This window comes from Sarcophilus harrisii, chromosome 5, assembly GCF_902635505.1.
Source record: "Sarcophilus harrisii chromosome 5, mSarHar1.11, whole genome shotgun sequence".
Classification (NCBI taxonomy): domain Eukaryota; kingdom Metazoa; phylum Chordata; class Mammalia; order Dasyuromorphia; family Dasyuridae; genus Sarcophilus; species Sarcophilus harrisii.
This window is the reverse complement of record NC_045430.1, coordinates 172,253,896-172,278,973: the sequence shown is the minus strand read 5'-3', so window position 1 is coordinate 172,278,973 and position 25,078 is coordinate 172,253,896. Positions and strand designations below refer to the sequence as shown.

Below are 25,078 nucleotides of genomic sequence, written 5' to 3'. Positions count from 1 at the left end.
ATGCGACCCCCAGGCGCGCCCCTCTTCTGCACCTTACGCCTCTTGCTCCTGCTGCAGCTCGCGGTTTCTCCTGCCCTAGCAGTTGGGAACCAGACCAGGTTAGGGAAGAAAGACTTGCCTGCACTGACCCCGGAACAGCGTGGCTGGGAAGTTTGGGGATCGGGAGACGTGTTGCAGAAAGTGTTGTCCAGCAGCCCCAGGAGAACAGCTGTAGCCAAAGCACAAAAAGAGAAGAAGGAGGAAAAAGAAGGAAATGCATTGACGGCTCCCTTCGGAGACCTGGCAGAGACTCACAGGACTTCGCATTTCCCCGCACAGAGGCGGCCTGACATTTGGCTAGTTCCTCTCAGAGCAGCGGTGATTGAGCTACCGGTTGCCCTTAGATTTTCCTTGGACACGGCTGAAGAGAAGAGTGAAAAGGATATTGATGGAGGAGGCAGCAAAGAGCAGAATGTCAGGACCCACTCCGGAGCTCTGGAGCCTTTCTCCAGGTGGAGGAGAGCGGGGAAACCCCATGGTGACCCATTGACCAGTCCCCCTATCTCGGGGAGCGCAATCACTGTGGATAGAAAAGCGCAGGAGGAGACAGTAGCTACCTCCGCTAAAGCATTGCCTTTAAACGGATCCTCTGAAGGGGCACTCCAGGAGAAGAGCGGTCCCCGCGGGGGAAACGGCACGAACCGGCGCCCCAAGCTCAAGAACCCCTTTTATCCGCTGACCCGGGAGTCCTATGGAGCTTATGCTGTTATGTGTCTGTCCGTGGTGATCTTCGGCACTGGCATAATAGGCAACTTGGCTGTGATGTGCATCGTGTGCCACAACTACTACATGCGGAGCATCTCCAACTCCCTCCTGGCTAACCTGGCCTTCTGGGATTTCCTCATCATCTTTTTCTGTCTGCCGCTGGTCATCTTCCATGAGCTCACCAAGAAATGGCTTCTAGAGGATTTCTCCTGCAAGATCGTGCCCTATCTCGAGGTAATAAAGCCTTGCTGTGGGTCACCACCACTGGCCTTACAATCCCTTAAGTGGGTGTGTTGCCCAAGGCATTACTCAGCACACCCCCCACTCCCTGATCAACACTCCTTTTCCCCTCTTGTTCTGCTTCCCTTACATCCTGTCTCACTTTTCCTGCTTCTACTGGAGGCTTTGCTTAACACCTTTAAACTCTTCTGCCACCCCTGGGGGGTGAAAAACTGCTGATAGAATGTCTAGACTAGTCTGGATAGTGCTTGTGTATGCCCTTTGAGCTGCCCGCTTTGGCACCTGTGACATATTATACATTTGGACTGGCAGCTGAGATACACAAGCTTGCCTCTCCAGATAGGAATGGTTTGGACCATCAGAACTCAGCAGGACAAGGAAAGAAACTTTTGTCTCTTCTCAATTCCCTCCCCTTCCCTTACCCCCACCCCCAGCTTTCCACTCAGAAAATGTGGATGGATCTATTGTGTCCAGATGTGAAAATATGAATCATCAAGCACCATACTAAACTTTCTTCTTTCCTTTCCTTCTTAAAAACTTGGTTTGAGGCAAAATGTTTTCCACAAAGGTATAACTGGCCTCATTTGAAATATTTAAATATATTTCACAATCTCCCATGTCACCTAAGGTGTCTGTCTTCCATGCTAAGGTGATGGAACTTTTTTTTTTTTTCATTTTCTTCCCTCTCTCCTTAATTCCACAACCTTTTTTTTTTTTTTTTTTTTTTTTTTTTTTAAAGAAATGAGCTTAAAAGGAGACTTTGGTTATCATAAGACAAGGTTTTTTTGTTTTGTTTTGGTTTTTTTGTTGGTGGTGGTTTTTTAATATATGTCAAATTCTGTTACATGTAACATTGTGCTCCACACTAATTTTAAGGGATAATTTGCTTTAAAAAAAATACAAAAACCTTTGGTAACTGAAATTTTCTCAAGAGGGAAATGGAAAACTTTGAGTATATAATCATTAACATCCACAAAAACAAACAAACAAACAAACAAAAAAAAAAAAAACAAAAAACTTTTCTTCCCTCTGCAATTATTGCCTTGAGTGTAGTGGTTGGAATTTGCTTTAAAAATGGCCTCTCATTTAAACAACAGCCATTGGAAAGTGCCCAAGTGCTCCTTTGCCAGTTGTGTTCTTAGCCAGCTGGCCCCTGCTTAGCTCCATTCAAATTGTCCAATTCATTTAAGGACCCAAAGAATTGAAATCTGTAAATATTACAGTAGCCCATGATTCTGTCTAGTAGCAGTGCCAGGATCATCCTGGTACATTATTCCTGTACGTAAGGTAGAGGAGAAGTGAAATAAAAAAACTAATCCTGTTTAAAAGAACTAAAAGCAGAAGGCAGGAAATTGAATGCTTTATCAGCCTGACAGGAGTAGATATAGTTGCATTCCATGCTTGTTAAATCAATTGTCATCATTTCTTTACACAAGGTCCAGAATTTCAGCTGTTGCCAGGGGCAGTTAGCTTAGAAATACAGGATTTATATGGTAGATTATTCATTTCTGAATTGTTTAATTTAAAGGTGTTGGGCATATGAGAATTTTGCTAGTTAACTTGTCAGCATCCATTATATATAAAGGTTCCTTTGATTCCATTTATGTCTGATAGTAGAATGGATATAGGTTTTACTGATTAAAGGTAAACTCTTGGGTGAACAGAAAAATAGTTCTTAAGTGAGAGAAAAACATTAGCCTGACTTCAGCTGAAAATTAAAGACTGACATAAAATCAGAAAGTTGTACAAACTGGGAATAAAATTAGAAAAATGGAAAAAAAACCTATAAAGGTAAAAGGAACACAACACAACCACCTAGTTAAGAATGGAGTTTTCAAAGTAAAACTCAGGAGAAAAAGAATCCCTTAAAGTTACAGAAAGTAATTCAGAAGTAATTCAGAATTACAGAAAACACTTCATTTAGTCAGTGATGAAATTAAAATCAATTCAAACATGTATTAGGCACCTACTATGTGAAGGACATAGTGTAGTAGACACACATGCTCATTGTAGGAAATTTTAAGAAATACAAGATGATATTGTGGTAAGATTATTGATCTTAGAGTCAAAAAGCTCCAAGTTGGAATCCAAATGGAAATAATTGTTAGCTAAGTGATCTAATAATTATCTTTAGATCTCATCTTTAGAATGAGAAATTTGGACTTAAAAGATCCAATGTCTATAATCCGAAGGTATATGATATATAACATTTGTATGTATATATATATATATATGTATATATATATATATATATATGTATATATATATCTTTACTTTAATTGAGTTTCCTCTGATTTCTTAATGTCTTCTTGGAGAGGTGGAACTATTGGAATCTGCTGCTCCCAGAATTTACTCTTCTGCTTCCTAAAAAGTTCTTCTTTTGACTTTTATCCCCCTACTCTCTTAAAAGTGATTTTTTATCTTTTATAGGATTGTAGAAATTAGATTTTAAAGGGATCCTTGAGATCCCTTACTCTATCCCCTGATTTAATAGTAAATAGTAGCTCATGATTCTACAATTTCTGGGGAAACTGAAATCCACAGATATAAAATCATTTAGTAAGTTTCATTCCTGAGATTCTAACCTCTGTCCTCTGTATTTTGGTACTTTCAATTCTTTTGTGTTTGGGTTTCATTTTACGTTTGTATCTTTTCCCTCTTCTTTTTTTAAATTGGGGATTTATCTCTCTCTTTGTTCTCCAAGGTGTTCTTTATTGCTACTCCGGCTTTTACTCGTGCCAAAAGATTTCTAAAATGCATTTAATAGGAAGATTTTAAAATACCAAACTATCAAAAGTGTTATTGAAATTCCTATCAGCAAGTGTAAGCCATAAACTATAATTACCAAAAATGCAAGAGGAAGATGCAATTCTGCCTCTAGAAGACACTAACATCTTTACAAGGGTTAGAAAGTTTCCTGGCATTTATTGCATGTGGCATCCCTAACTGACAAAAACAAAAATCAATATAGTAAAAGTTCTATTTAGTATTTCTTATTTTTTTAACTTTCCCTACTTTTTAGGCAGCTCTTTTTATAAAAATCAGAAAATTCTGAATTTAAAACTCTGAATAATACAAACCCCTTAACCATAATGACTTTCCTTCACTCTATTGTTAAAGTTTCCTCTAGTCTTATATTTTTGTGCTGTGATTCTCATAAATTGACAAAAATTAAGAGATGCTCAATTCAATAAAGCTCAGTGACTTGTAGGAGTAATCTCCATTCCATTAAAAAAGTAAATTTTCAATCCCTTTAAACTATATTCTTAAATTTAACAAAAAATATATATATATACAATATATGTCTTAACTTCAATGACTGAAATAGAACATTTTGTTCAGTAGGACCCCCTTCCTCCCCTTCAGAGTTTGCTTGCCAAAGTGGTTTGCCATTTTATTCTCCAGCTCATTTTATACATGAGGAAACTGAGACAAACAAGGTTAAGTGATTTGCTCAGGCTCATGCAGCTAGTTCAATCAGAGGCCATATTTGAACTCAAGAAAATGAATTTCTCCTAACTTTGAGCCCTGTACTATATCCAATGTACCACCCAGCAGCAACTAGAATAGAGCATTGGAGAAAAGTAAACAGTGATTATAAAGAGCCAGCATGACTTTTTCAATAATAGATTATGGCAGACTACTCATATTTTCTTTTTCTGATAGAGTTACTAAACTCGAATATTGGAGGAATGCTACAGTTATAGTTTACCCAGACTTTAGCAAAGTATTTGATAAAGTATCATAAACAGTTCTGATGGAAAACATAGAGAAATATAGAATCAGTGATAATACCACTATATTAACGCAAAACTTGTTTAATGTCTAGACTCATTTGTGCTTTAAGGTCAGTCTAGTAGGAGCTAGCCAGTGAATTGCCTCAGGAATCAGTTATTGGCCCACTGATGTTCAACTTTTTTTTTTTTTATTAATAACTTAATTGAAGGCATACATCGACACAGATGACTTGGCTGAAAGCATACCCAATAAATTTGTAGATGATACCAAACTTGGAAAGCTGGCTAAAGTACTGGAGAAGAATTGGCCCCCAGAAAGCATGGTTAGAGATGGCAAAGAGGCAAATTTAAGCTTAAAGGCAGGAAAAACTCAGAATTAGAACTACCCACAAGGGCTACTTCTGTTAATGGTATATTTCTGTTCTTGTCTAGCCTTTATTTATGAATGAGTGTTGTCTCAGACTTTAAATCAATTCCTTTGCAAATCAAGACATCACCCTGTTAATATCATTGGTCCTCTTCAAGAATGAAGGATGTGCAACACCATTTTCCTTCCATTAGAAATCTTCATGGTGAGGGTGGATGATCACTTGTTGGATATGCTTTGGTGGGAATTATTTTTCAGATATGAGTTTCAGAATGGCTGTTGAAGTCCCTTCAAATTCTGAAATTCCGTGATTCTATGGTAATCCATTTTATATATTCCCAAACTATCAAATTACTTTAAAAATTTAAATGAAACTAAAAATTATTTATAGCATCTCCTCTGACATTTTCCCAAGAATTTCTGTTCCACCTGCTTTAAAGTACCTGTTTAAAAATACCCAGAAATTGTAGATCTCTTATTCATATTTTTCACTTTCTATGTTTTATCTTTTCCTCAGCACTGCTATTTTTTGTCAGTTATTTTACTTTTCAACCACGTATCTCCCTTGCACATTGTTTTTCTATTCTTATTTCCTTTTTGGCATATACATCTCTAATTTTTTTCCAGTCACTTCCTAAACTTACTCTGTGTGGGTTTTGTGTGTGTGTGTGTGTGTGTGTGTGTATTTCTGTGTCTTTGCTCATGTTAGTCCCTCCATGTAAAATGACTTTTGTTAATCCTTCTATCTACTCCAAATCTTAGGCATTGTTTAGGACCCACCTCAAGGGGCTCTATTTTGAGTTAGATCTCCATGTAGTTATCATGATGACTAAAACCAGAAATCAGAGAATCTTAAGAGTGGGCAGGACTAAAGAATTCATGATTTCATCTAGAAAGAATCCAAATTTCACCTAGGACCTGCAACTCCTTCATACCATCCCTGGGAAATATGCCTCCACTCTACTTAAATACTTTCTGGGATGTGGCTCTCACAATCTCCTAAAGCCACTGTTGCTTCTTTGGACAACTAACTGTTAGGAAGTTTTTTCTTATATTAAGTCAACATTTCCTTCTTTGTAACTTATTCAAAGTTTTAATGCTATCCTCAGGAGTCAATCAAAATAAACTATATTTCTCTTATCCCTGATAGCTCCTCCAATATTTGAAGATAGTGGTCAGGTTCCCCCATCTTTCCTTTTCAGGGCTACTCTGCATCATAAATTGCACGTTTTACCATCCTTATAATCCTTTAAACACTCTAGCTCATCCATATGCTTCCTAAAATTTGGCATATTGAACTGAACATGATATTGCAGAAAGGGTCTGTCTATGTCACAATGTAGTAATTTCATTTTTACTTTTGATGTTTTTTTCCTCTTCCAAACTGTAATTTATATTTCATTTTTACAAATAGTGCTTCAATATATGATATCCTCATGATTTTTTAATAAGTGTCTTTGATATCAAAATTCACTATAGCTTTGTCAAACTCTACTGTAACATCATTCATTCCCACCCATTTATAACCAACTCCTTCCTATAATGATGTACCCCTCTGGGGTCTCGTACAGCCAATTTAGTGGAGTATGCTAATGCCTTTCTCTCTTGTGATACTTTTCATAAAATCATATATTTAGAGCTATATGGTACTTGAGAAGTCATTTAGTCTAATTCATATATTTAACAGATGAGGAAACCAAGAGCATAGAGGTGAAGTGATTAAGATCATGTAGATAATAAATAAGTAGGTAAACTAGGATCCGAACTTATACTCTTTAGCCCTCAGTTCCATACGCTGAAAAATTTGTCCTATACCATGACTAATTCCTTCATACACATTTGCCAGTTCTTTCCTTGGTCACTGTAAGCTCCTTGAAGATAGAGTTTGAACATGATGAATTATTTTGTCTTTTTGGAAGCTAACCTAGTATGTAGTACACAGCAGATACTCAGGTGACTAGCTGAGAAAGGAAGTGTTATGTCAGAGTGACTGAGCATAAATTTAGAGCCATTTTGGACTGCAGACATCATCTAGCACAATCCTTGAATGAAAATTCAAGTGAGGAAAATTAAACCTGGAGAAGGCATTCATAGTGGTAAGATCTATAGTTGAAATTTGGTTAACTTTAAATTCAGTTTTTTTTTTTTTTTTTTTTTTTTAATGCTATCTCATAGATGTTCAACTCCATGGAGTTATCTCTTTAGAACTAGAATTAAGTCTGGTCCAAACCAACTATCTTGGTTTGAAGATAAGGATATTAGGGAAGAAAACTTCTTATTTTCAAGCATAGAATATGTGGTTATTGTACAATCTCAATTAATTTAATTGAGTGTCTGGTTAACCCCAAAGTAGCTTTTTTAAAATTGATTCATGCAATTTTATGACCAGATCTTCAGCAATAAATATTGTAAAGTGAAATTGCACTTGTCGTGTTGAATACACTATTTTGAAAATGTTTTGTTTCCTTGTAATTATATTATTATCTATCTATTTATAATCCTTTTCAGTATTTGTCTGCCAGTGAAAATGTTTTATTTTTAGTTTCATGGTCAACATTTATTTTTGTGTATAAGATATAGCTAAAGACCAAACAAACTGCCAGCTAATACACACTGTCAGCAAAGAACAGTTAGTAAATAGATTCATTACACATCTGTTTATCCTACTATTTAACAACATCAATTAGTTACAATTAACCCTCCTGCTTATATTATAATTATGAGCATTGCAAAAGTTTTGATTTGAGTTTTATAAACTTTATCATTCCCAGTGAGGTTTCTTCTTACTGGAAGTCTTCAAGTAGAAAGTCAATGATTACTTATCTATGATCTTTTTTAAAGAAGATTTCTGACTAGATATCATTTGGACTAGATAGTTTCTCTTTAATTCATTAGATTATGATCATGTGTACAAAGGTATTAAGATGTCGGGGAGACTATTGGGACTAACCTCATTTAACAAACGAGTAAATTGAGGCACAATGAGCAAGTGACTTGCTTAGAATAGCACAGCTTAGTAAAGTGATTAAGGTGAGGTTTGAATCTAGGTCTTCCTGACTCCAAGTCTAGCATTCTATTCATTATATAACATTGCCTTATAGATTCTATGATTTAAGAACTTTTTCCCATATTTATGGCTGTCTATATATTTTTCTTAAACTTGCTGATGAAATATAAACAGAAACACTATTTATGAACGGGCTAATTATTCTTCCTTGGGGTAGATATTAATTACCTTTCAATTTTTAATTATAATACACACATATATGTATATCTGGCTATGTATAAAGGTATTATATACACAGGCATATATACATACATATACATGTGTACATATAGATATAGATCCTTTTTACAGATGAGAAAACTGAGGCAATAAGGGTAAAGTGACTTACCCAGGGTTATATAGCTAGTAAGTGCCTGAGGCCAGATTTGTACTCATGAAGGTGAGTCTTCCTAACTCCAGGCCTGGTTCTCTATTCACTATATCACCAAACAGTATACACATACATATATACACATGCATGTATATACATAGATAGATATATACAGTTGTGTATATATGCATTTACATATGTATGTTTTATTTAAATATGTATGTATATATTCTTGTTCATATATATAAACAGACACATATATAGTTATAAATTACCTCTATTTAGTATTGTTATTAAATATAATAGAAAGCTAATAGGAGATTTATTTTAGTATATTCAGCATACCAAATATATTATTATTAGTAAACTTTTTGGATAATTCATATGGCTTAAATACTCAATGTAATTGAGAGAGAGAGAGAGAGAGAGAGAGAGAGAGAGAGAGAGAGAGAGAGAGGAGAGAGAGAACACAAAGTACATCAGTGTAGATCATGAGTTCTAGATTATGGCATAAATTATAGCTACTCATTTGAACCAAACTATTATTTTTCTGTATGCTGTCCTTGCCCTGTTTTTATATACATTTATATCAGTTCACATTTGCATAGCATTTATTATTTGGATTTTATTTCTACCTAAGATCTGGTTGGATTTTTATTTTTAGCTTAAATTTTCACAACTACAGATTAAATTTTGTATGCTTTAGTTTTATAAAACAGAACCTGAAAGTCTTCATAACCTTACAGATGTGAAAAGATTATTTTATGATCCTGATTCATAAAACTTTCTTTATAACCTTCCAGGTCTTTTGCACTTAGAATATTACAGGACCAGTGATTAAAAAAAAAAAAAAAACCCAAAACAATGCATTAAAAGAAAGTCTGTCTTACTACTGATTGTGCATCAGGCCATTAAGGAGGTTCTATGTCCCCCAGGTTGAGATCGACTACATAATGCAGTTATTGAAGAAATATCTGGCTATGTGTTGATTTTAGTTTCTGCCAAATAAATATTTTAATGTAATTGACCTAGTGGACATCTTCACATTTAAGACCTTGACCTGGATGTCTATCTTTCTTATTGCTTATTGAAATAAAAGTTGGTTCCAGATGTCCCTTGTCTTGAAAAAAAATAATGCCAATGCTATCTTGATGCTTTCATATTATCCCTTATAGGGGTGGAGAAGGAATGAAAGTAAGAAAGGACTAACCATGTCAAAGCAGGTTTCAGAGGGATTCCAAATGAAAGCAATACACTGTTTCTAGGCTTCCTGAATAGATTTTGAGAAGGTAGTTCATCTGGGATACTGGCACCATTTAGAAGGACTAGGGTGAAACATACTCTTGAATTCCTAATGAGTTAATCAGACTCTAGATTTCTAAATTTCTAGAACTTTTACCTGTTCTTTGGTATAAAATGTGCCAGTTATGAATCTTTTGATAATTATTTTCTTGTTACCATTACCTTATCTATAAGTGACAGCTGGCTCAATTGTTTAGAGAAGTTGGAAGAAGTTAGAACATTGCTAGAATTTTTCAAAAGTATATTTTATTTTAATTAGGAAGTTAATAGTCCCAACTGGGATAATCATAAATATCTTTTGATAATTATTTTCTTGTTACCATTTACCTTGCCTTTAAGTGTCATCTGGCTCAACTGTTTAGAGAAGTTTGAAGAAGTTAAAACATTGCTAGAAATTTTTCAAAGTTATATTTTATTTTGATTACAAAGTTAATAATTCCAACTTGGAAATATTCAATGAAGGTATACATAAATAAATTCATTCTATACATAGTCACCAAATCCCTATAAGAACAAGGTACTGTTTTAGATAATGAGATAAAAGAATGCAAAGTGGACAAAAACACAATTGGGTCCTTCATGGAATGTTGTTTAGTAGAAAAGTGGTTACATCAATAAGTATAATATAGATTGTTGATAAGTGCTTAAGGCAGATCTATAGTGTTATGTTATACCATTCAGAAGGGAGGACAATTATTTCTGGATAGTTTAACATAACAGTGGAGGCTTTATGGAAGAGATGATATTTGAAATTGGCTTAAAGGAAGGGTAAGGATTAAGTGGGATTGGGTAGCAAGCATTCATTTAAAAATTAGGATGTTTTAAATTTCCTATGTGATAAAAACAGCACTTTCTACTGAGAATATCTAATTTCATGGAAAAAATAAACATACACTAACCATAAGTCTCTACCTTATGCCAAGCTGGGGTGGATCGAGAATGGGACCTGGAAGTCAGGAAGTTCTGGTCTTGCCTCTGATATACATTGTGTAATTCTAAGCAAGACATTTAACCTCATAATGTTTCAGGCAACTATTTAATGATCAGTTTCAGAACAACTCTGTCTGCCTTAGTGGAGGGAGTTCCCTCACTGGAAATTCCCCAAACTAATAAAATTACAGTCCAAATTAAAAACAAGCAAACAAACAAACAATGGGTCAGATACCATACTAGGTACTGGAAATATGACAAAAGAGAAATAGTTTCTGTCCTCAAGAAGCTTATATTCTATTGTATATATTCATGTATATTATCTCATTCATCCTTGAAAAAAATGTATAAAATAAATTGTAGCATCTAGAAGGGAAAGGGACTTAAGAGAGATAATTCAGCCATTTTCACTTTACAGGTGAAAGTTCCAAAGAAAGTCCATATAGGTTGAGAATGTTAAAGTTGAGATTTAAATCTGGGTGCTCAGAAAGGGATCTTCTCCTTTTGCCACAAGAGGAAGATTCATAGTTTTTTAGAGGGAAAAATTGAGTTTCATGTAAACTGTCCAAATTTGAAAGCTATCTTTAAATTTTGACAAACTGCCATGATCTCTAAGGGTCCTAGCCTCCCAAGGAATACTCATACTGCCATAATGACATCATTTGCTAGTTTCCAAGGAACACACCAAGAATCTGCTTATATCTTCCTCTGTTTTCAGCAAGAATGGATGGAACTGCCCTCTCTACCTTTCCACGTAGCTTTTTGTTCCATTCTTAGCCTATTTGTTGCCTTTTGTAGCCTATTTTCCAACTCAGGGCAGTTCTTACTGTTCTTGTCAATCTGATTTCACCTTTGAAAAAATGTTAGGGAGAAGGGTATGGAGACACAATGTGATTTGGCCCAGGCCCAGTGTCCCTTCTAGGAAAGGTCCAGGCTCTCCCTCAGGCTTACTGTCAAGGTTTTACACTTAGTAGTTAAACCAGGACCATTTTGTTCTGACTAGGCTACTGATCTCTCTATATCAGAACAGTTACTTTCAGTGAAAACAATCTGTTCCTTAGGTTTTGGGTTTTTTTAAAAAACATTTTGGATAAATATAAAAATCTATTCTTTCTGTTTTAGAAAGAGAGCACAGGTATTTTCCATGAAAACTTTCCAAAAGTTTTTTTAATGTGTAATGGCAATTTGCATAGGGTGCAGCCACAGGTTTAATCTTAAATGGTCTAGAAGAACCTTTTTTTAGTTCATTATTAATGTTTATTGTATCTGATGGGTAGACCATGATGCTATAATGGCTAACGAGGCCCCCAGTTTGATTCTTATATGAGCTGATATACTTCAATGTGTTCAGTGTCCCATAGTCAGATTCTGTAGTCCTAGGGAAAGCTGAGAAATAGGTGAAGTTTAGTTTTGGCATTTTTTTCTCTTTTGGAGTGTTTCATTTTTTTATTTTATTCCAGAAGCCTTTCTATGCTCCATCTTCTGCTCTCTCCTATTTGACCCTCCATTCTCCTATCTGAGGCAATCTTATTGTCTCAAATCAGGCTTATGTTGGGTAAAGAATCTATGAACCTGATCATATGATAGATTGAGAGCTGAAAGGGACCTTAGGCAACTCCTTCATTTTACAGATGAAGAAGCTAAAGACCCAAGAGGTTAAATGAATTGTTCAAGCTCATGATTTTTGGAATTTGAACCATATTTCCCTAACTCCAAATCCAGCACTCGAATGTCAGGACTTTTAATAAATTACATCTTCTGGACCACATGGAAAGAAATTTGACTATGTAATTTCAGACATAAATGGAGCTCTATTGGGGGAAAGGACTCTCTATAAACCTCTTCCAGTTTTCCTTCCTTCCCCCTCCCAAAATTACCTTACACACACACACACACACACACACACACACACACACACACACACTTTAGTATAGTTTTCAGCTTTAATAACATCAAAAGTATAATAAAAAACTTACAAGAAATCATTTGGAAGTTTATTTAATGTTCATTAGTTTTGTTAATTTTGAATAATAAATTTTTAATTTTAATTTTCACAAGATGGACACCTTGTCGTTATGTATTTGTGTGGGAATTTCTGGATGTGAATTTTACAGACTGGTGGATTGGAAGAGGACATCTTCTTGCTTGGCCACCTTGCTTGACCACAGTAGTCAGTAATCATTAGACCTTTGGTGTCAAGTCATGTCAAAGCTGTCATGTATGCATCAAGACCTTATTCTCTGGATGATCTTAAGGCTATGATTACAAATGCAGTCTTTTCAGTCATTGAGCAGCAGTTGATGTTTTTAACAAAGCTCTAAAATTGACTAGAGCAATATATAGTACAGATGGTGGTTATATTGAATTTTAATAAGAAACATATTAATATTTAAACATTTAAATGATAACCTTTGAAATTTTTGTAAGTTTGTAGCATTTATACTTCTGAAGTTATTAAAAAACTGCATCAAGACATTAGTAATACCAGGGGTGTGTGTGTGTGTGTGTGTGTGTGTGTATAATTTGCTTATCAATGTACAAGTTGTTCCTCCTCCCAAAAAAATACAAGTTTTCTGAGGACAGAGATTAGTCTGTTTTTTTTTCTCTTAGTATTCATAGAACCTGGCTTATGGTGGGTTCTTAATAAGCATGTGTTGAATGGAGAAAGACTTACAATCATCTCTAAATTTATACTCTGAATAGCATGTAATGTGTGTCAGCAGTGACAAGGAAAGGAAGTTAAGAGAATGTTAATAAGTGAATGGAATTATTAGCACCATTGGGGGAAAAAAAAACAAATCTAAGTACAAATGTTGCTGGTAATGGACTAGGGACATCATTATTGGATTCCTAAGAAAAAACAAAGACTTTGAGGAGATTTGTTTGACCTTATTTTAGCAAATGTGTTCTATTTTGAAATCATTTGCTAATTATTCACAAAATATTGAGTGTTGGAGTTATTTCCCATGAATTCCTACTGGTGACTTAGTTTAAGACAAAGGATAATATTATTTCTTTTTATGTATTTTTTCAATATAAAGGAATATTCCTGATTGAACTATCACAGTGAGAAGCCCTCAATAAACACCTCAGTGGGAGATAACTAAATTTTCATTATATAAACTAGCCATACTGTACTATTGGTACTATGATTGGTGGAAGCTTTGGTTGAGTTGCTCTTTAGCCATTAAGGGAGAAAAAATCCTTGCATTTTTCCGGATCATGTATTTAGAGCTGAAGTCATTTTAGAAGTCATCCAGGACCATTTTCTTATTTTATACATGAGAAGACTGAAGTTAAGTGAAATTAAAGGATTTGACCAATGTCACAGTTGGTTAGTGGCAGAACTGAAATCCAAACATAGTTCTCCTCACTCCAAATTTATTTTCTTTTAATTGTATCATATTGCTTCCATGATTCTCTCTAAAATGGCAACCACTTTGAGGTGAGTATTAGGATTGTTTCAAAGTTTATGCAAAAGTGCTAGTAGAGTGGAAGAAAAAGTTATAAAAAATGATGCTATTATACCAGTCTTGCTCCTTTCTTTCATATTCTTGTCATGAATTTAAGACTGTAATTATATTAGTGAAATAGACTTTGTCCAAATGGTCTGACATTGTTTTAATGACTCAATGAGTATGCTTGCATGTCAAATAAAATCTCTATCAAAAAAGGAAGAAAGAACTTCTCCTTTACTCTGTCTGGCTAGCCATGAAATCTTTACCCTAGAGAGGTATATATTTGTGGAGATAAAACAATCTCTTTCATTCTGTCCTGATTTTGATTTAATTAGCCCATTTTAAGTATTTCATTTTCAGTGTCACTATTTACATTCATTCTAAATGCAAATTTTTCATAAAAGATTATCGATTCACTGCAGTCTGAGAAATAGTACTATGCTTAGGAGGAATTACAACCCTATTTACCGCTATTTGTGCCGTTACCCAAAATGATATCAAAAAAATCGTAGCTTTTTCCACATCAAGTCAACTAGGCCTAATAATAGTAGCCCTTGGCCTAAACCAACCATACCTAGCATTCCTACATATTTGCACCCACGCTTTCTTCAAAGCAATACTATTCCTATGCTCTGGCTCTATTATCCATAACCTTAATGACGAACAAGATATCCGTAAAATAGGAGGACTACTTACGCTTCTTCCAATCACATCCTCTGCAATTATATTAGGCAGCTTGGCTCTTATAGGAACCCCATTTTTAGCAGGATTCTACTCAAAAGACGCAATCATCGAAGCCATAAACACATCACACGTAAATACATGAGCCCTATATGTACCATTTGCTTTGAATCTTACAAAAAAAGAGAAACAAAATCTCTCCCTTGGTGTTCAGGAACTCTTTTTTGGAGAAGAAATTGCTTTTCAGTGCTGAAAAGTGTAAATAGATTATTGTTGTGTTCAGTCATGTCCAACACTTTGTGACCACATTTGGGGTTTTCTTGGCAAAGATACAGGAAAAGTTGCCATTTCCTTCTCCAGCTCATTTTTTGCAGATGAGGAAACTGAGTCAGATAGGGTGAAGTGACTTGCTCAGCGTCACATTGCTACTAAATATCTGAAGTCCGATTTGAAATCAGAAAAAGAAATCTTTCTGGCTTCCACTGCATCACCTACTAAACTAAGGCATTAGGATGCAAATAAAAGCATTCCAAACACGGCACTGTGTAATAATCACTGGATTTTATTCAGGGACTTGGCTTCAAATACTAGTAATACTACTTACTGTGTCACTTTAGGAAAATCTCTTAAAGTCTGGGCTTCAAGTTTCTTTATCAATGAACAGAAGTAGTTAGACCAGATAAGATGTAAATATTGTAATTCTAGAATTTTATACTCAGTGTTCATCCTCTTTTTTCCTGTTAGTCTCATGAGAATAACTTATCAGTGGTACTTTAATATTTCAAAAGTTGCATGATTATACCAATGTAGGTATTCTGTCTACCTATGTCAACACATCTTTAGCATTCCAACTTAATAAGTAGTTTTATGAGTTGCTGCAGCAAAAGAAAATAAAAGAAAGGAAAAGGGAAGAAGAGGAAGGAGACAAGAAGACAGAGAAGGAAGAAGGAAGGAAGGAAGAAGGAAGGAAGGAAGAAGGAAGGAAAGAAGAAGAAAAGGAGGGAGGGAGGGAGGAAAGGAAGGAAGGAAGGAAGGAAAGAAAGAAGGAAGGAAGGAAGGAAGGAAGAAAGGAAAGAAGGAAGGAAAGGAAGGTGAGGAAGAAAGAGAGAAAGAGTTCTCTAATTTTATCAGTGTGAGTACTCAGCTCTAGGATAACCAGCTCAGCATCTCATCATCTTAGTACATGGTTCTTTTGGGTTTCTTTAGTTGAAAGAATTATTTGGGTAGCCAAATTCTAGTGATAAATGTTTCTGGATTTATGTAGCCTGTCTCAGGTAACAGACTTATAATGTTTTTGTGTAACTGAAGGCTTTCTAGTTTGGTACTACTGACCAGAATGGAGTAGTGAGATATAATATTAGACTTTGTCAGGAGACCCACATTTAAATTTTGACTCATACACTTACTAGCTCTCTTTGTGATCATAAATCACATAATCTTTCAGAATCTCAAATTTCTCATCTATAAAATAGGGATAATAATATTTGAACCATTTATATCATTGCATTGATATGAGTTTGCAAATTTTCAGGTTCTTTATTAAGTGTGAGCTATTTGTTACTACATCTAGCATGTTAGGAATATCTGGATTCAAATTCCATTGTGGACACTTATTCTGCGACCACAAGCAAGACATTTAATCTCTCTCTACTGGCATAATCATGTAGGGCCAAGAATTATCTGTACTCTACAATCTGGCATTGAGAGATGACTTAGATGAAGGAAAAGCTTTAACACTTAGTTAAAATGAATGTTTTTTGTTTTTTTTTTTGTAAACTAATATTCTTGTTTTAGAGCAGGTGTTCTTAAACTGAGATCCCTAAACTTTTTTTTAACATTCTGACAACTGTGTTTTAATATAATTCATTTCATTTTCTTTTTAACCCTATAGATTTCATTTTATTCATTTAACAACATTATTCTGAGAAAGGATCCAAATATTTCATCAACTTGTCAAAAGTGTCTGTGACAACAAGGATAATAACAACAAAACTGAAGTCTTAGAGGGTCACTGTACACAAAGAATGGTACATAGGTTCATATACTTAAACATATTTCTAATGCATAGGACAAACTGTTCTGGAACCAAATGAAAGTGAGCTTGGATTTAGGAAAATTGCAATTGTATTAAAAATAATATTTTCTTCTCTCTCTAAACTTAACTTTTGATTAAATTTTTGCACTACAGGGATTTCAAGCTTACAATTAAGTTGACCTTCAAAAATAAGGATTTCTCTCTGAATACAATCATTGTATATTCTTCTTCCTTTTGGTATTGAAATAGAATTATTGATATGTACTAGAAGGATTCCAAAGGGCTTTGCTTGTTTTATAACAATGGTACCTTTATTTGGCCTTCATCATCTCTTTCAACAGTATCATTTTCACAGTTGGTTTACTCTTGCTCCCAATTGTTTTCCCTTCCCCTGTTTTGTTTGTATTAAACCACTCAGTGGTGGATCAATTTCTATGGCAGGATCCCAGCAGATTACTGTTCCTGAGGAATACTTTTGTGTTTTTTTCCCCCTTCAGTCTCTTTGAATGAGAAGAAATTTAATGTAAGATCCCCACTACAACAAAACAAAATATAATGGGTCAAATTTTTGCTCTTTGTCCAAAATCACTCCCTGGAACTAATTTGGATGATTGGGTGGTGGGACAAATGGAGTCTGAGATTATCAAGTACACAGTACCGCACTAAGAAATAAAAGTGTTTCATATATAGTGTAGTTTTGTGAAAGCTTAGAAAAATTACTAGTTTTGAAATCACTATTGGTAAATATATTACTATAGCTTTCTTTCTATATGTAAGAATTCAAATTATAATAATAATAACAAGCATAACAAGCATAATGATAATAATAGCTAGCATTTATATAGCATTTGGGCAGCTAAGTGATACAATGGATAGGTTTGGAATCAGGAAGAGTTAACCTTCATAAGTTCAAATATGGTCTCAGACATTAGCTGCATGACCCCCAGCAAGACATTTAACACTGTTTGCCTCAGGTTCCTCATCTGTAAAATGAGCTTGAGAAAAAAATGCCAAAAAACAAACAAACCCCAAAAGGGTCTCAAAGACTAGGACACAATAGAAAGGACCGAACAACAATATAACACATACTATGTAACAGGAACCATGCTAAGCACTTCACAAATGTTATTTTATCCTTTGCGATCCTTTATCTTTGAAAGCAGGTACTATTATTTTACAATTGAGCAAACTGAGGCAAATAGAGGTTAAGCAACTTGCTCAGAATCACACAGTTAATTAGTGTCTGAAGGAGGATTTAAAGTCAGATCATCCTGACTCCAGGGCACATTTTTTTATTGTATTTTATTTTACCTAAGACCTACTGAGGTTTTTTTTTTTAAATCCATGATAGAACATGGCTCATGGACTTTTAAAAAGTGTTATATTCTTATATCCAACCCCCCTCCCCCCATAGCCATAGAGTAATTCATCTTTTCACTAATTCAATAAGTATTTATTAAGGCCCTACTTAGTATGTACCAGATACTAATTAAGTGCAATGGGTACAAAGGCAAACATAAAATGGTCCTCAAGAAATATAAATGGTACTAGGAGGAAATAAATATATATCAGCAGATAAGTAAATACAAATCTTTGCATAGTAAATTTTGTTGGAGGAAGGGTAAGGACAGATTATTTTATGGGAAATGGCTTGAACCGAACCCTGAAGGAAATTAGGAATTCTTTGATGTGGAGGTGGAGTGTCACATACATGGCTGGCTTCCAGTTTGGCTGAAAGAAGGGGCATTTCAGTAATGCAGTGGATAGGGTGCTAGGCCTGGAGGCAGGAAGACCTGAATTCAAATATGGCCTCAGACACTTATTAGCTATGTGACCCTGGGTAAGTCACTTCACCCTGTGTGCCTCAGTTTCTTCATCAGTAAAATAAGCTGGAGAAGGAAGTGGCAAAACACCCCAGTATCTATGCCAGAAAATCCCAAATGGATCAAAAAGAGTTCAACATGATTGAACAATAATAGCATTTTAGTCAGCCTGGAAATATAGGCTGGAGTCAGTTGGGTAAAAACTTTAAATAAGAGTAATTGGTGTTTGATCCTAAAGAAATAATGAATTACTAGGGGTTCTTGAGCTGGTGATTGACATGTTTAGATGTCTATTTAGGTATATGAATTCAGCAGGTGGCAGATTGGAAAGGCAAGAGAGACTGAACATGGTAAAAACAATAAGGAACAATTGCAACAGTTCAGGGGAGAGATTGCAAGAGCTGACATTAATGGTATCCATGAGAGTGGCAGAAAGGGAGTTAGATGCAAAGGACATTGCAGAAAAAAGAAGGGACAAGATTTGACAGCTGGATATGTGGAGTGAATAGGCAACGATGACTCCAAGGTTGTAAACCTAGGTGATTGATAGGATGGTGGTGCCTTTACAGAAATTAGGAAGGATGGAGAATGATTTTGATTTTTTTGTGGGAGGGAAGATAAATTCTATTTTGTAAATATTTTTTGAGATACTTGCCTGTAGTAGATACCAATGAAAGATCTTAGGCTCTGGGGAAAAGGGAAGGAAAAAGAGAAATTAAAATGATTAAGATAGTAGGAAAAAAGCAAGAAGGTATAAGAAAGACAAAGAAGGAGATGCAAAAAATTGAGAGAATAAAATCATCTATAATTGACTGAGGTCACATTTTTTAGCACTGGGCTAAGTTTTAAATTCTAAGTACTGGTACTATTTGGAAGTAAAAACCAGAGTCATTCAGAAAAGGGAGGAGGGCATGTGGAGTTCATGAAGGACAGCTTTTATCATGGATCTTCAAGAGCTCACTCTATGTCTTCTCTATAATTAGCAGAAAGGGACATCTATTTCCATGCTCACACATGCCAAAAAGGATGAACTTAAAACTTTTCTAGTAAGTGTTCTGCAGAACCGAAACAATTGTTTGGACAGTGTATGAAAGGAGATGTACTTTTAGCATTCTTTCTAACATGAAAAGGATAGACATTTTTTAATTAGCATTTTAAATTTGGCACCCTTTTTTTTCTACATAGGTGTCACCCCTTTTAAAATGCTCAATATGTCCTGAAAATCAAATTCTGATTTTTCTAATTATGTTTCATTTTTTTACTATGAGTTTTCTCTGATCTTGAAAATTTACTAAATTAATAATAGTCTTGCCTATTAAAAATGTTTATAGTTCTGTTTTTGTCACTTTTAATTATTCTTCCTGTTGCAGTTTAATTAATGAGAGATTGCATCTTTTTCATACCATTTCTCTCAGGACACTGCTTCAAAGAAAAGCATAACATTTTGTAATGACACTGAAATTTATCAATCAGACATGGCTATTAAATACTGAAGATTCAGTATACATGATAGTTTTATAATTGTCCATAATTGTACCATTCATCCTCGAAGAATTTTTAATGAGTTGTACATAAACAAATGCATTTCAAAATTATGATAGAAATCATTGTATTGACCATACCATGAAGGCATTTCAAGTTTGGATAAGCAAAATTTAGATGGCACCAACTAATATTCAAATGATTTTGTGAGTTAATTACTGTCATGCAATTTATTCGTTATAGATGTTTCTTAATTATAATTTGGAAAAACCACTGAGAAGGACCCTTTAATAGACTTATAATTCAGATTCATTTCATAACATCTGGAATATAAATGAATTTAGAGGAAATCTAAGCTATTTTAAAAGGAAAATTACACTTATGGCTCCCTTTACCTACAACAGGAAATTTAGAATAAAACCCTGCCTACCTCACAAAACTGTTGTAAAGTTTAAATAAGAAAATACATGTAAAATATCTGTAAAACCTTAAAGCATGAAATAATGTAAGCTATTTTTTTGAAGTGATCTTTCATCATTGCATTTTATATATATACCCTTAAGATGGAAAACATATTTTTGATAGGAGTTTCTCCATGATATAACTGCATATATTCATGAATTATTCCCCAAATTCTATGTAAAATAAGTCAGTATGATGTTCAAAGCCTGATTCTTCCAATAAATTTCTTTTTTTCTTTCTTTTTTATTTTTTATTATAGCTTTTTATTTACAAGATATACACATAGGTAATTTTTTCAGTATTGATAGTTGCAAAACCTTTTGCTCCAACTTCTCCTTCCCCCCACCCCCTCCTCCAATAGGTAGACCAATAGATGTTAAATATGTTAAAGTATATGTTAAATACAATATATGTATACATGTCCATACAGTTATTTTGGTGCACATGAATAATCGGACTTTGAAATAGTGTACAATTAACCTGTGAAGGAAATAAAAAAGCAGGTGGACATAAATAGAGGGATTGGGAATTCTATGTAGTAGTTTATACCCATTTCTCAGAGTTTGCTGGTGTGGCTAGCTCAATCCATTACTGCTCTATTGGAATTGATTTGGTTCATCTCATTGTTGAAGAGGGCCACATCCATCAGAATTGATCATCATATAGTATTGTCGTTGAAGTATATAATGATATCCTAGTCCTGCTCATTTCACTCAGCATCAATTCATGTAAGTCTCTCCAGGTCTTTCTGAAATCATCCTGCTGGTTATTTCTTACAGAACAATAATATTACATAATATTCATATACCACAATTTATTCAGCCATTCTCCAATTGATGGTCATCTATTCGGTTTCCAGTTTCTGGCCACTACAAAGAGGGTTGTCATAAACATTTTTGCAATGTGGGTCCCTTTCCCTTCTTTAAGATCTCTTTGAGATATAAGCCCAGTAGTAACACTGCTGGATCAAAGGGTATGCACAGTTTGATAACTTTTTGAGCATAGTTCCAAATCGCTCTCCAGTCTTCCAATACATTTCTCTGCAACTTTAGGTTTTGTAGTTCTAGGCCCCAGGTTCCTTAAGTAAAATGAGAAGTTTTAAGTTCTACCTCATCTTCCATATCTATAGCTCCATTTTATCTGAACCAATTTTTTTTTCTCTATTACTCCCTTAAAACATTGACCACTAAAGAATTGGAGAGAGAGAAAAGTTCTAGAATGTTTAACAAAACAAAGAGAGAGATACCTCTCCATATTCCCCGTTCTTAGTGGATTGAATCCACTGGATGCTTCATTGTAAAATGAGACCTTTTACTTCATCAATTAACCCATAGGTTAGATGTCAAGACTATTTTGATGGTCAGAGAAAGTCTCTTCAACCAAAAGTGAGGTGTACATTTCTTCTGTGAATTGTTTCTTACCATTATTTTCCTCATATTTAGGCTGTTTGCTTGGATCCATTGCTGTCTGAAATATTCTTTATAATCCTGCAGATCCTCATCCAAAAACATGATTGGGGCCAATTCAGCTCAATAAATAGCATTGTAGTACTCATACTGTATTTCTCTCCACTGGTTTTGGCTCAATGGACCTGGTCTCAGCTCTGAGGCTTACTTTGCTGGGAATCTTGGACAAGTCCCTTAAAATCATTTTGGGGCATCTATAAAATGAGAGAATGAGATGAGATGCCTCAGAGATTCCTATTATGCTTTCAGTGAATTGCTTTGTAGACATATTCTTTCTATAGAGGAAAGTTTCATGGGATGGGGAAGAACTTTAGACTAGGAGCTAAGTTTTTGTTCAATTCTTTTTCAGTGATGACTTTTTATGATCTTATTTAGGATTTTCTTGGTAAAGATACTGGAGTAGTTTGCCATTTCTTCAATTTACAGATGAAAAAAACCGAAGGAAACAGGTTAAGTGATTTGTCTAAAGTCACACAACTAAGAAGTGTCTGAGTCATATTTGAACTCAGGTCTTCCTGACTCTGGGCCTGGTACTCTGTTCAGTGCACCACTTGAGATCTATTCCTAGCTCTGCCATTAATTGACTCTGACTTTGGACAAGCTACTGAACTTTTCTAAGGTTTGGTTTATCTGTTAAATATTTGGATTTTAATGGCTGATCTCTATCAGCTTCCTCTATAATAATGTACAATTTTTTTATTGGGGCAGCTAGGCAAGGTGGTACCAGCCCTAGAATCATGAAGACTCAACCTTCCTAAATTCAAATCTGGCTTACCAGTTATGTGTGACTTTGGGCACATTTGTTTGCTTGTTTGCTCATCTGCAAAATGAACTGGAGAATAAAATGACCAACCATTCTAGTATCTTTATCAAGAAAACTCCAAATGGGGTCACAAAGATTGGAACACTTCTGAACAACAATAATTCTTTGTTGCTGGGTTTCTTGATGCCCTATTTTGTTTATTTTTAAATTATCCAATTTACCCACAAAATATTAGGACCTGTACTTATAAATAATAAAGTGATTCACTACCTGTATCTTACTGTGCTTCATGTAACAGGTAGCTTGATACTTTAGTAATGCTCTCTTAAAGTGGAGACTGTGGAGGCTGACTTTTCTTAATGAAAAGAATATGGACTCAAACTCAGATGTATCTATGATAACAATATTCACGTTAGATCTCAGGGATGAACCAAGTGAAGCTGTGGATGCTGACTTCCATTCTTCAAACCATGGTACCTCAGCATCCTTCTATGAATGGTTGATGACTTAGCTGTGTTTCACTTGTCTGTGCCTGAGGTATTCTCAGTGGATTAAAATGTGTTCCATTTCCCTTTCACAGGTTGCTTCTCTGGGAGTCACCACATTCACCTTATGTGCTCTATGTATAGATCGCTTCCGGGCTGCCACTAATGTTCAAATGTACTATGAAATGATTGAAAATTGTAGTTCTACCACCGCCAAACTCGCGGTCATCTGGGTTGGTGCTCTACTTTTAGCACTCCCGGAGGTTGTCTTGAGACAGCTCAGCAAAGAAGACCTGGGTTTTAGTGACAGAGTTCCAGCAGAAAGGTGTGTCATCAAGATTTCCCCTGAGCTCCCGGACACAATCTATGTCCTAGCTCTCACTTACGATAGTGCAAGACTCTGGTGGTATTTTGGCTGCTATTTTTGCTTGCCCACACTTTTCACTATCACCTGCTCCCTTGTGACTGCAAGGAAAATCCGCAAAGCTGAGAAAGCTTGCACAAGAGGGAACAAGAGACAGATTCAGCTTGAAAGCCAGATGAATTGCACCGTAGTCGCCTTGACCATTTTATATGGATTTTGCATCATTCCTGAGAACATCTGCAACATCGTCACAGCCTATATGGCTACAGGGGTCTCTGAGCAGACAATGGACCTTCTCCATATCATCAGTCAATTTCTTTTGTTTTTTAAATCTTGTGTCACCCCTGTTCTCCTTTTCTGTCTTTGCAAACCTTTCAGTCGGGCCTTTATGGAATGCTGCTGCTGCTGCTGTGATGAGTGCATTCAGAAGTCTTCAACAGTGACCAGTGATGACAATGATAATGAGTATACCACAGAACTAGAGCTCTCTCCTTTTAGTACCATACGTCGTGAAATGTCTACTTTTGCATCTGTTGGGACCCACTGTTGAGTGACTTCTTTTTAATTTTATGAAGGTTTTTACTTTCTTTTTCTTTACTGGAGAAAAATGCAAAAAAATAAAATAAAATTACATATAGTAGACTGATTTTACATATTAACACATATACTTTGTTGAGGGGAAGGGAATTATGTTTAGTTATTTAAGAAAAAAGAACAACCCAACCAATAGTTTTAGACCATTTTTATCCAGTATGGTGCTAATATTTTATTTGAAAATAAAAAGCTACTGCACCTTAATTTAATTACTCATTAGTTTTGTATAAATATAATTATTGTTCTTTGAGTATAGTCATGTGATTTTATAAGATGTTTTATGTAAAGATGTGGTTGAAAGTATTGTGTATTATATTGTGAGGTGACCTGGAGTTTAAAGTTCTCAAAGTAGCATAAAATAAATTGCATTTCATTATTTAATTTCATTGTCAACCTACTTTTAACAAAGAACCAATAAATTTCTTTCAATTTCCTTAATCACAGATTATTATTTCATGTAGAAATATGTAGATTGACCCTATTTAATTTTTTTGTTAATTTACATTCCTTTTGAGGCAAGTAGCTAGTTTGTTATAATGAAGTGTTCCTCATGGTGTTTCCTTTACCAATAGTTCTTATATATATATATATATATATATATATATATATATATATATATATATTATGCTGTAAATTAAATAATAATAACAGCTAACGTAAGTGCTTATATGTTCCAGGGATTTTGCTAAATGCTTTATAATAAATAACACATTTGGTCCTCACAAAATTGTGAGATGTAGATTTTACTATTATCCCCATTTTACAAAT

The 25,078-nt window shown here is 34.8% G+C and overlaps 1 protein-coding gene across 1 annotated transcript; it reads left to right on the top strand.

The window, feature by feature from the left end:
- Positions 1-24,872, top strand: GPR37 (G protein-coupled receptor 37). Its single transcript, XM_003771575.3, has 2 exons — positions 1-978; positions 23,448-24,872. Exons 1-2 carry the CDS (start codon positions 1-3, stop codon positions 24,264-24,266), a joined length of 1,797 nt encoding a protein of 598 aa, XP_003771623.1. The 3' UTR covers positions 24,267-24,872.
- The last annotated feature ends 206 nt before the right edge of the window (positions 24,873-25,078 follow it).

Bases quoted from the DNA above. Each gene is read 5' to 3' on its own strand.
- GPR37 (XM_003771575.3), top strand. From the start codon at position 1: ATGCGACCCCCAGGCGCGCCCCTCTTCTGCACCTTACGCCTCTTGCTC. The intron at 979-23,447 runs GTAATAAAGCCT...TCCCTTTCACAG, and splicing joins AGATCGTGCCCTATCTCGAG to GTTGCTTCTCTGGGAGTCAC.